The sequence below is a fragment of the Aythya fuligula genome, chromosome Z (assembly GCF_009819795.1).
Source record: "Aythya fuligula isolate bAytFul2 chromosome Z, bAytFul2.pri, whole genome shotgun sequence".
Taxonomy (NCBI): domain Eukaryota; kingdom Metazoa; phylum Chordata; class Aves; order Anseriformes; family Anatidae; genus Aythya; species Aythya fuligula.
Genome location: NC_045593.1, coordinates 22,861,144 through 22,874,350, shown reverse-complemented (window position 1 = coordinate 22,874,350; position 13,207 = coordinate 22,861,144). Strand labels below are relative to the sequence as shown.

Here is a 13,207-nt window from a genome sequence, read left to right as displayed (position 1 = left end):
GTCCCCACCTATGTTAGGATTTTACCCCTAGTCTCTTTCAGATACCGTTCTTCAGTGAGAAGAACGGACATGCTCAAGAGTTGTGGACATGCTCACCTTTCCATATCTTGCATAGAACAGGACGAAAAAAGGAGCAAGGGTTTTCCTTTGGTAGATAATAAAATGGAAAGCTTCCCAGTGTCACATGACAAGTCTGAGAACTCCCACAATGTAAATGTACATAGGGACTGCATGTTTCACAGGTGGAGTTTGTAGCAGAAAAAACCCTCTCTACATAATATTTCCTTCTGCTGAGATTTGAAAGCTAGTAGTGTGAACAGGAGTCAGCTAGGCTGATGGTTCTTTTGCCTTTAAATTCCGTGAAAACAGAAAAAATTCTGAGAATTTTGTGTGAAAAACACACAAAACATCTTTTAGGTCTTCATGATTAAACAGGTTCCATGAAAAGTCAAAATAAAGTTATAAGAAGTGGTGTCAAAACGATAAAAGACAAATTAGGCTGATTTGGTTAAATCATAAAGAGAAGCATAGGATGGAATTGTGCAGTTCAGTACATAAAAATAAAACAAGTTAAGAAAAAAAACATGAGCAGGAGCCATCCAAATGAAAGGGAAATAGGGAAAAAATGGAACTTGAAGACAATGCTGTAGGTAGAGCAAGTCATGAGATGTTTTTCCTGTTAAACTGTTTTCCTTCTAAACTAAAGAAGAGAGTGTATGAACATTGCTTACAGGAATTTGTGTATCAAATTTAAATATTTGAATAAATACTCAAATGTTTAATGAAACCACAATTAGAATACTATTATTATATGGGATTGATCTTGCAAAAAGAGTTTATTGGAAAATAAACGATCTTCCTTAATTTTATTTATTTAATTTTGGGACTAAAGAGAATGGCTTCAAGTTGTGCCAGGGGAGGTTTAGGTTGGAAATGAGTACATTAAAAATCTGGCATTTCTTCTCAGAAAGAGCAGTCAGGCATTGGAACGGGTTGCCCAGGCAGGTGGTGGAGTCACCGTCCCTGGGGGTGTTTAAGGAGAGGTTGGACGTGGTCCTTAGGGACATGGTTTAGTGGGGTGAACTTGGTGGTAGGGGGATGGTTGAACCAGATGATCTTGAAGGTCTTTTCCAACCTTAATGACTCTACGATATTATGATTCCTATGAATGCTAGCCTGTGTATAATGAAGAATACTCCCTATGCAGCACAGCCAGGATACTATGGTAATTGTTTTTCAAAAGTGTAAGAGTAAGAAAGGATTTAATTCATATCATTTTCTCAAATCACAGTTCCTTTTGAAACTAGCTGAATGAATGCCTTCAGATTCATAGCAATATGGGAGTAAGCAGCTTGAGGCAATACGACTAAGTTTTCAGCTCTACTGAAATCAGTGACAGCATTTTATTTGAATTTAGTGGAACTGGCTTGCTTCTTAAACATACATTTTATCTAAGGATGTATGACATTTTTTTATTATTATTATTCAGTATTAAAAAAAATAATCAGAAGAATGTTTCATTTGTATTCGTATGTTGATTATGTTCTTGTGTTGATTTCTAAATTCAGAATTCAGACTTAAAAGAATTCAGAAACTCTGGGTTTTCTTGTTAAATAAGTCTGATCCCTGTCTACTCTGAGGAACCATTCTGCATGAACTTCAGTGGGATTAGATTCAGGCTTTGTCCTAAATCAATGCGTAATAAATTTGTTTCTTTAAAGATGGCAAAGGCAGACCATATTCAGTAAAAATCTTTTGGTCTTCAACTACATCATTGTTCTGTTTTGTGACACATAAAACCTAGTTAATTATTGAGAAACAGCATATGGGAAATCAGTGAGAGCTTTAAGTGCATATAGGATTATATAGTCTGAGATGCTTTGGTGAGATCAATGCATATAGAAATTTGAGTTCAAAATTAAAGCTTAATCCAGCAAACCGCTCCATGTTTAGCACCTTTAAAAATACCAGGGATTCCATTTGGTCACAGCAGTCTACATGCACAGAGAATTCACTGGATTTGTTCCAAATTTTCAGCTTTGTTATTTTGTTGATGGATTTGGCTTACAGACAGACCTTAACTTTATTAACTCTGAAAGGTGTTTATCTCATGATCTGGTTCCTATGCGATAACCTTTTTGAAAACAATCCTTATATGTTGCTTTTAACAGAAATGTCTGGTGGCTTGGAATTAGTAAATATTTGGATAAAAATTTAAAGCATAAAGATTGTATCTTTCATTTTTGTTTTTGCTCACTATCCAAAATAATGGTATTATTCAGAAACACATTGCAAAGAAATCAGTATGAATCCTTGAACATCAAAGACATAATGAGAGTATTCTCGTATCACTAGCCATATAATAGGATTACATATTCAAAATATGGAGTTGTCATTAATGAATTATGACTGCCACGTGACCACTGCTGTTACGAATAGCTGTTATACCACAGAAAACATTTTAATTCAATTTTCAGCTTCAGATACTTGCATGTCAACTGCACAAAAACTTGAGATCCCATATTTGAATCATTATACCTAAAATTATGAAAATTCTTTTTTAAATGCATTTTTTAGCTTTCAATAAAAATCTATTTTTTTATTTTAGTTTATTTTTCTTTCAGTTCATTTTAGTTCAGGACATGTATAATCATTGGAAGATAGAGATGGGAATTATAAGACAAGCTCATATTTTGATATTTTTTGTTGTAATACTCCAAGGCTAAGGTTTTAATTATAATCAGTATTTAAATATTAGGAGTTACAATTAATATTGGTTAGTTTTTAAGTGTGAGGCTGAGAATTGCAGTATGGTCAAAAAGTAAAATTAAGTGTTTTGAAGCAGTGTAGTCTACAGACATGCTGCTGTAACTTCTTAACAGCACGGTAGACTGCTTTATGGAGCTGGTGATTACAAAGATCCACTTTAACCATTTTTTTCTTACTGGCAGGTGTCCCACTGGCCTGAGGCCAGCGGCTGTGAGTGTACTACAGCTTGTGGTTTACACCAGAGTGTAGAAAATGGCGACACCAGCTGGCTGCACATAATTAAGCTGATTGCCATCTGACAACTTGCACTATGATACAGATATGTGATAAATATACAGAATATTTTACAAATTTGATCCTCTGACATATTTTATGTGCTTTTCTTCTCCTTAACAGATATGATATCTGCACTTATAAAAACAAGCCTTGTGGAACACTGGGTAAGATTATAAAGAGAAATTTCAGCTTCTATTTGCTGTTTGTTTCCTTGCTTTATACTCAGCTACTGATTTATCAGCTCATTAGATCTTTTTAAGTATATGCTTTCAAAATTTTGCAGTTTTATAAACATGCACAGTAAAAGGTAACCTACATGGATTTATGCTTTGATAGATTACAGTAATTTTAGATTAAGTGAGCTACTACTGAAGATTTCATCTCTGACAGCTGTAATGCTGATAAATCCTAGCAGATTACTCAGATTTACCAAGCAACAATTACTGGAGAGGACTATTTTTGTTTAACCTGTCTCCATGAGCTATTATAAAAAACAAATAGAAGACCTCAGGAAGGTTTAAAAAAAACACACACACACACAGAGAAACCAGAAAAGAAACAGGCTTTGAGGTTTTACACTGTTGCTGTGTTTTACACAGGGAGTACAGCCTCAGACTTTTCCTTCCACGGACTTGGAAAAAAATAACACAGTAATATAAATTATAGCAATATTGAAACTCCTTAAAACAGTGCTTTGACAATAGAGAAAAACACAATGCAATCCTAGATGCAGGATTGTTCTCTTTATACTTAAATTTGTTGGCAGAAATTACTTACTGTATCATAGTTGTTACCTGTAGTAGTGCTTTAGTATATGAAAACATTTAATATATGAAACGTTATTGAAAGACTAATATGGTATTTTTATATTTTTTTCAAATGTACTCTGAAGTAATTAAATATATAATTCTAGTTCAGCGAGTTAATATTTTTAAGGTTGTTAATATTTTTTTCATAATGAGAGCTCATAACTGTATTTTCTTTGTCTTCCCCTGTACTACTGTATGCTTGATAGCCTTAACTCATGTTGATTTTTTTACAAGTACCACTCAAGTCAGCACGACACTTTTGGCAAAGGGAAGTAGTTTACATGAGGAGAAAGGTATCAGAATTTTTTTGCCTGTTCTAAATATAAACAATATTCACAGCATGTTTTAGTAAAAGGCAAAATGTAATGATAAATTTCTAAATGTAATTGGATTACTTTGACATCTGTGTGGAGGAGTCAAAACTGAAGAGACTGTTTATATTGATGTCAGAGTTGTCATTACAAGTGTTAAGAGAGTTTGAAAGGGAGTACATTCACCCACAAGCTATCTGATATTTATATGTGATATTTTTAACACACATCATTCATGTACTAGTCCTCACTGTATCAGACTTTAGGATAAAGGCAGATTCTGCTTCACTTGAATCCAGTGTAACAGACGGGATAGACTTTGGCTTTTTTTTTCTTTAAACCAAAAGGCTTGAGTAAATGAAAATAAAAACCACATATGATATCAGAGTATTGTTATCAGACTGTTGGCAGTAAAACCACAACAATGTACTTGCATTATTGGCATTGAATTCAAAAAGAGGCCAGCCCCCACGGTCCTCTTCTGCAAGGCATTTAGTATGCTTAAGTCCCACTGACCTCCAGTAGCTGAAGTTAAGCATATATTTAAGGGGTCTGTGAACAACAGTCTCACATCTCAAAAGATCAGAAGAAATCTGAATCATTGGTGTTCCAGGAAGAAACAGAATTAATGGATTTACTGTGGGATAGATACCTCTTTCCTGTTCCTAGGGAGTCTTACGTAGAACTGCATGGAAGAGATGCAGTTCTTCAGATGTCTTTGGAGCAGCTGTATGGCTGCAGTGAAACACAACTCCTTTTTTCTTTGATCTGAGATGTAGTCTGGGTTCTTGACTTGACCTCTGTCACTTTCTGCAGACATGGTATTTAATTATATATCATTAGTCTGGTCCTGTAAGTCACTTAGCAAGCACTCAGTTAAGAGATCTGAAGATAGAGATGACTTTACCACCCAGATATGGTGAACTTCTCAAGGAAACAGGTTAGCTGTTACACAAGCATCACCACGTTGTCCTCAGAATGTCCTGCTCAACTGGAATGGCATAGTTTAGACAGGTGAACTGTAATTGTATTTTTTTTACAGGTTTCACGCAGCAAACAATGTACAAATTTTTCTCTGTGTCTAGTCCTTCTTATTCTGATGCTTCATCCTGTCCTCAGTGGTCATTGTCTACTGTAGTGATTTGATTTTGATGTTTTGATGGAAATTCAATGAGCAGACATTGTTGCCTTTTGCCCATGTTGGTTTGGTTCTCAGAGTAGTTTTGGTGTGTGCAGGTTAGATTAGTTTTGGACAAAACCAAGTCAAAACACATATTTCTTAAATGCTCCATATGTGCCTAAGGGAAATGTTAGGGTCTAAGTCACTGCTTGAACTGTATTCTTGATATGCACTGATACTTTTTTTTTTCCTGTAGAAAGCTCTGAACCACTTGTAGGGAGGAAGTTTCACCTATGGGAGTAAACTAGTCCAAAGTAGAGGCCAACCCACATACAAAGATAACATTAGGAGCCTAATGTCAGTGTTTTACTCTACTGACCAGCTCCTTCTGCTCCAAATTAATTGCTCGTGGAAGCAGGAAGCACTTATCTTATTACTGATGTAATAAGATGTCATCTTATTACTTGCTTGCTGATAGTTCAAACAGAATAGTTTGAAGTGCCTGCTCATTCATAAAAGAGTATAATTCTGTTTCCCCACAACCGCATTTTCCCAGCTATTGTTCTGTTACAGCGTAAACTGTGCAGGTAACTTCCTTAAAGAAAGCATTACTGCTGCTTTCACATAAGAAACCTTAGGGAATACACTAAATAAATGTGATGCTTAGAGATTTTGCTGCTTTAGTAGCAGCAAATTAATGTCTGCAATATATTGTGTGATATTCTGTTGCTAAAGAATGTGCAGGATACTGAAGAGCCATATTCTGGAAATGCCAGTGGCTTGCTTTCTCTAAAGGAAGTTTTTTAAAGCACTTATAATGCAATAAGGTTTTAATTCCAGAAGATAATAGGTGATAAATGGAAAAGACTTCCATGGTTAAACGAGTGCTTGTTATTAACTTATCTCCTCTCTCTTCATTGATGCATTCGATTTTGTTTTTATAATTTTTTTTTTTTTAAGTACCATGTGGGGCTTTTCATAGCTAAAAAAGTTGCTTGTATGTTTTTATGAACCCACTAAACTTAAACAGATTTCTTTAGAAAAATAATGTGGATACATTTTGCTTTCTTCAGGCTCAAGAATGTTAAAATAGAAATGCTTTCTTGAATTCCCTCTCCTGGCTCAAGTTACTAGGTGGTCCCAAGTTACCAGAAGTAAAATTTATAAATCTAACCCCTAGTCTAGACATTTTCCAGCACTGACTGCAGTTCAAAAAATATTAATGTCTAGCCGGCAAAGTGAAATTCCCCCCAGTGATTTTGCAAATGACTAGAAAGTTAACCTTTTGCCAACTGCTCCTTCTGTGCATAGAGGTTATTAAAAAGAATCCAGGCATTTATAACTAGGGCTTTTAAGACTGAAACACCTTGGCATGACCCTTTGTGTCTCCTTCTGTTTATTCAGGCTTGGCCTCTGTGGCTGGAATGTGTGAGCCTGAAAGGAGCTGCAGCATTAATGAAGACATTGGCCTAGGTTCAGCTTTTACCATTGCACATGAGATTGGTCACAAGTGAGTGAGTTTAAAAAAAGACTATGTTTTAATGTATCACCTTTTTAATATCAGTTTAATAATAGATATCATTATTTTTTCTGCATGGCTGTACCATCTCTGTTCTGGTGCTCCATGTTTCTTGTATATAATATTCATGAGTGGCAGTACATTTTATTTGGTATATATTACCAAGGGCTTTAACTTTAGAACTGAAGACTCATTGTTTACCCTTTGATTTCAGATTCCAGTTTAATCTGTGCTTTTGAGATTTGGCTCACACCCTCCTACTCTGTTTCATATTCTTAAATATTAGGCTTTGAAAAATTTCCCTCCCCCTCCCTCCACATTTCTTTATGAAACAAAAGCGGTTAAAAGTTTTTTTGTTTTTGTTTTTCATTATTTTATCTTAAATATAATTCAAAGTATTCTGACTAAAGCATTGCTTCTGTTGCCAGTATTCATATGCTTTCAGTCATCTTTCACTCAAGCAAGAATTATGTAAAATATTCATAACATCATCTGTATATTTTAAGCACTGGCATATTATTTTAAAGAGCATGATGATATGAGAGTGCAAAAATCTGAGTACAGATCAGTCTGGGAATATTTCAGGTCCTCCCTTGAAAGACAGTGCCATTAGTATGTTGTGATGACTTTAAAAAGACTAGGCACCTTCTTTTATCAAGAGGTTTCCTTTTTGTTTATGTGGGTTGACCAACACTGAGTTATGGATGATATGTTTTTCCAATCATTAGCTGATGCAACTGCTAAAAGTTCCAATGCAGACTGAAATGGAAGCTATCAATCTGCTGATCAAAAGCAGGAGTTGGAAGTAAACACTTATTTTCATCCCACCTATCATGCAAGATAATTACTTGGCAAGTACGATATCATATTATGTGTGAAAAGAACACTTTAGTTACACTGAAGTAGATGAATTCAAAAATTCAAAAGCAATTGTATAAGATCTGAACAAAAATAATTTAAAACACGTGTAATTCTTGTAATCTTCATTTGCTTCCTTCTTTTCCTTTACTTGAATTGAAAAGGATAGTGTAAAGAAAAATATATTTCCAATGTTGCGGAAAAAGCTCCTTCAAATCACTTATACATCTGAAAATCTTATTAATAGTAATATGTAACCTTGTGGTGAATTTGAGCCACATGTTCAAAAAGAAAAAAAATCCCCATCTTCATTCTAATCTGTATGTCATGTCACTACATACTTTATGAAGGTTATTCCAGTGAAGCATAAAAATAATCTGAGTGTATGCAGCTATGTTATTATTCAAAACTGGCATGATTACAATACTTCGTTTAAAAAACTAAGGCTTTGATTAGAATCTCAGGAGAAACTACATCCATAGGATATATTCTCTGATCATAGGCTTTTTGTTAACCATCTGTGTTTACTACAATCGATGTCTCTTGGCTTCTTTTACATAAGGTCTTTTGAAATTCTGAAATCTCAGCTCTTTGAAGTTTTCAACTTGTCCTGTAGCTTGAATGACATGTCAAATGGTGTTTTGAAAATAATATAGAAATCATATTCACTTGATTTTATTTGATACACAGTGAATTAAGAAAATCATACTGGAAGTATGGAGTTAAAAACTGACCTTTTTATGGGCTAGATACCTTCTATAAAAACTGGGAAAAAATATGTGGGTAAAAGACCTTCAAGATTTATATGTTTTGTGCTATCCACACATCACGAGTGAATGGGAATTCACTCGTAATAAGACTGAATGCCTATGTGACTAAATCAAGGAAGTTATTACTTCCTTTTGTCTTCCTCTTCCCTTCAGTGGCTATTATTAAAGTATGTACTAGAAGGTACTTGCCTGTGTGTAAAATAATAATTTCAAGGAGTACTGTAAACTTTTCTTTCGCCATGACAAAATGATAGCTTTTCTCTTCAGACATACCTGGGAAATAGGAAATTGGCTTCATTGTCAAATGAAAGATAGAAGCACTTAAATGACAAGTCTACATTGAGTATATGATTCACAACAACAACAAAGAAAACACTTTATTAATTTAGAATATACTATGGAATGCTAAGTTAAAAAATGTTGAGCTGAGGAATAAAATTTCTCTTGTAATTAAGAGTCCGGTAGAGATAATACAGATAGATTTTCCGTGATTTCTCCAAAAGCGGCATTATAAGACTTCTCTGATGGAATTATGATTCTATTTACTAGTTTCTATTAGGTTAATAAATTTGGGAATTAAAGGAAGGCCTTCCAGAGAAGAGCTTATGGATACTAGTTGAAGAACAGTTGGACATGAGCTGGCAATGTACATTTGCAACCCAGAAATCCAGTTGTATCATGGACCACATCAAAAGATGCATGGCCAGCAAGTTGAAGTAGATGATTCTCCTGCTTTGGTGTAGTGCGACCCCACCTGAAATACTGCATCCAGCTTTGGGTCCCAGTAGAAGAAAGATAGGACCTGCTAGAGTGAGCCTAGAGAAGGGCTGCAAAAATTATCAGAGGGCAGGAACACCTCTCCTATGAAGAGAGTTGGGGTTGTTTAGAATGGAGAAGAGAAGGTTCTGGGGAGACCTTCTTGCAGCCTTTCAATACTTAACAGGGGCTTATAAGAAAGACGAAGAAAGAGTTTTTACCAGGATGTGTAGTGACGGGACAAGGAACAATGGTTTTAGACTGAAAGGGAGTAGATCTAGATTAAATGTATGGAAGACATTTTCCACTGTGAGAGTGGTGAGGCTCTGGCTCAGGCTGCCCAGAGCAGTTGTGGATGCCCCATCCCTGGAGGTGCTCAAGGCCAGGCTGGATGGGGCTCTGGGCAACCTGGTCTGGTGGGAGGGGTCCCTGCCCATGGCAGGGAGTTAGAACTGGGTGAACTTTAAGGTCCCTTCGAACCCAAACCATTCTGTGATTTTGTGAAATGATTTGCTGATCTGGTCTGACTTTCTGTATATCACGGTATAGTACATTTAACTGATTTGCCCTTGTATTGATCCCAGTAACTTGCATTTGGTCAAAGTTTTTTTATCCAGAAAAGCACTTAGTCTTGAAGACTTAGAGACAGAGAGTGTGAGTGTGATTATTGTGTCTTGTTGTACTTTCCGCTAAATATTTATAAGTAATTTTAAAGTATCTTTTTGGCTTCCTTACAATTTGTAGCTTTTATATGTGTATATCTTAGTTTTTGTGCAGATAAGCCGTGTGTGTAGTCAAGACTCAAACCCAGCTGTTTTTATTGTAGACATCCGTAACACTTTGATTAACTCTGTGTTGCATAAAGAATGGTGGTAGACTAAGTTTTATGGTTGTTTCTCTCTATGTATGGTTTTGAGAAAAGCCTTGTATTGATTTTAATACTTCTGTTAATCAGATAAAGCCTGAGTGGGCCACTCAGGCTTCATAATAGTGACTCTAAAAACTTGATTTATAATGCTTGACTTGCCACTAGATTATGTATTTCACACTGAAGAAATACTTAAGATTTCTGGTAAGCAAAAATCAAACCAGTCCAGATTTCCCTTCATGGCAGGAGTGACAACTGAGTGTGTGTAGCCTCTGCATTGTCAAACAGTTTGACTTTCTCTTTGCGAAGAAAAACACTTTGCAGGCTTGAATATGCTGTTATGGTCAGACAAGTGTAACATACAAGATCCAGTCCCATTTTCTGTTCCTACCAGCTGAGTTTGGTGCCTTTTCAGTCTGTACTTTTTTTTACTAGGTTACTTACTGAACTGCTGAATTTGCTTCATGCGTGCTGTACAGGATGCTGATTTAACAGATAAGGTTCCTTTGAATGGATGTCCGTAAAAGATAGATATAATGATATTCATTGTTGTAGTCCTACAGAGTTAGCTGAGCACTGGAAGCTAAATAACAAAGGTAAAAAGAACAAGAAAGATCAAAGAGGAAAAAACCATGAGATGTCAAAACGGGAGGATGGTGGACTGAGCTTAAAACAGAACTACCCATAAAATGCAAAGTAGGGAAAAGATTTGCCAAAGGTAGATCTCTGTTGAAGGTTTTATGAGCCAGGGAGCCAGAATGAAAGTCTGGTGTTTAGCAGTTGTATCTTGATAAAAATTAAAAAAAAAAAAAAAAAAAAAAAAAAAAAGATTATAAGCTAACGAATTAAATCGGCTTCAAGATGGAGAAGATCGTATTTTCTAGGAGGATTTAGTTCTGAATTAGTTCATACAGCTAAAATATGCCTGCAATTGTAGCATTTTTTGAATTCTTTTTTAGTCCGTATGCAAAGTAGGAAAATAGCACAAATAACCCCAGCTGCCCATATTAGAAAGGTGGTCTTCAGTGCTGGAATAGAAATTTCTGATTTAGGACAAAGTCTTCCTAGAGGCATTTTCAGGGAAGCTTTGTCTTTTCCTCATTCACTGGTAATTGGTGAGCTTTGTGATTGATCAGTAAGACCTTGTCTGCTTTATAAGACATCAGTTTTAGAATAAGATATTTCCTGGAAGAAATGTGTGTATGCATTGTAAAAAACATCAAGAAAATATTGCAGTCTGAGGGGCACACATGCCAAACTTCAAAATACTTAAACGCAGCAAGGATAAACTGTAGTAACACCATCTCTCATAAGCTCTCCCATGAACAAAACAAGACATTTTACAAGGGCATATAGTAATAGAACAAGGGGGAATGACTTTAAACTAAAAGAGGGTAGATTTAGATTAGAAGTAAGGAAGAAATTATTTACTCAGATGGTGGTGAGGCCCTGGCACAGACTGCCCAGAGAAACTGTGGATGCCCCATCCCTGGAGGTGTTCAAGGCCAGGCTGGATGGGGCCTTGGGCAACCTGGTCTGGTGGGAGGTGTCCCTGCCCATGGCCAGGGGTTGGAGTTGAGTGATCTTTAAGGTCCCTTCCAACCCAAACCATTCTGTGATTCCATATGGTTTAAAAATAAATAAATAATTTAGCCTTCTATTAGTGTAATAACAAAATAATATTTTTTCCATATCAATTTTACTATATTTCATTGCTAATAGGTATGAAAACAAGTAACAAAGTTACCATATATATCAACACAGGAATTGTTTACATCAGTTCATAGCTCTGAACTGATACTGTACAAAAAAAAAATAATTTATTCTTTAATAGTAGATTCTGTCTAAATTCATGCTCTTTTTGTTTAACAAGAGAATGCTGAAGCACTCTAGTTTTTCCTTCTTTTTCCTCTTTTGACATTTTCTAATGTCACTAAGAACAGATTTTTTTTTTAAAAGAAAATTAACAGTTAGCTTCATTTTATCTGTGAGCATTGCTATAGCTGTAAAGTAGGCTGCACACAGACATTCAAAGCTATATGAATGCACTCCTTACCTTTAATTATATAAAATAGAAGATTTCTGAATATTTAAATTACATCTTTTTAATAATTACTGGAATAAGTACAACATGATAGAAACAAAATGAATGCAAAATTTATGAAAAAGTTGATAAGCCTTACCTAAGCAAATAAGGTGGCATTTCTTACAAGAAACTTACCGTTTGCTCTTTATATTTTGTATCTAATACAAGAAGACTTGTTTAAGTATGCCTTCCATCTCGCTGTAGTATTGATTTACTGTTAGAAATTTTGAAAGGATTATTCACTTGTGCACTTTTTTGACCCATCCCTACGCTGTGCTTCATTCTCCATAATAGTTGTGGGAGTATTGTGTAATGTGCTGAGACAGTCAAGGAACGTCTAGCAAAATACCTGGGTCAAAATACTTAGCTTGCAAATGACCCATTCCAGTCTTACTGTACATGTTTGGTTTGTATTTCCTAGTGCAAATAAGTTAGTATACTAAAACCCATTAAGGTCAAATTTTCTTTTTTTTCTCTCTTGAAAAGATTTATTTTTCCTAAAGAGTTACACAGCTGTAAATCAGCTTCTGATAGAGGACAGCAATATCAAGAAATTCATTTTTATTGTATTTCTTTTGCTTGTATACCTGTAACTTAGTTGCCTGACTCAGGAGAATCAGTTTCTGGTACTTTCTTCCATAACATACTTAACAAAGTGGCAGAGCAAAGTGAGAGCCACTGATTGACCAGAATTAGGCCAAATTCTCCCATATATACTGTAACTCATGAATCTATAAGTGACTAAAAATTAATTGTTTTATTTAGAGAAAATAAACATTAGGGATCTGCAGTTCTGAATGTTCCAAACTAGGCAATAGCTCAGTGTAGAGCTTTTAGTATTACAATTGGAAAGCAGAGGTAATAGACTGTGAACAAATAAGGGAAAAAAAATCATCTGAGTAGCACATTTCAGATGATTTCTGTGCTGTAAAAGTACATGGTATATGAAATAAACCTCTGTAAGCAGTACTGAGGAGCATTCAGATTGGTTTGGATCTGTCTTCTCGGAAGTGTTTGCTTAATAAATCAAAACAGAGGTATCCTGGCTGTGCCACAAAAATAACT

General features: G+C 35.3%; 1 protein-coding gene across 2 annotated transcripts in view; it reads left to right on the top strand.

Annotated features, from left to right (window-relative positions):
* The window catches only part of ADAMTS6 (ADAM metallopeptidase with thrombospondin type 1 motif 6), a 150,715-nt gene that overhangs the window by 53,540 nt on the left and 83,968 nt on the right, over positions 1 to 13,207 (top strand). For both annotated transcript variants that reach the window (XM_032206598.1, XM_032206597.1), the window contains exons 8-9: positions 3,166 to 3,209; positions 6,690 to 6,795. In XM_032206598.1, the coding sequence (XP_032062489.1) occupies positions 3,166 to 3,209; positions 6,690 to 6,795 (150 nt within the window). The remainder of the gene's footprint in view (positions 1 to 3,165; positions 3,210 to 6,689; positions 6,796 to 13,207) is intronic.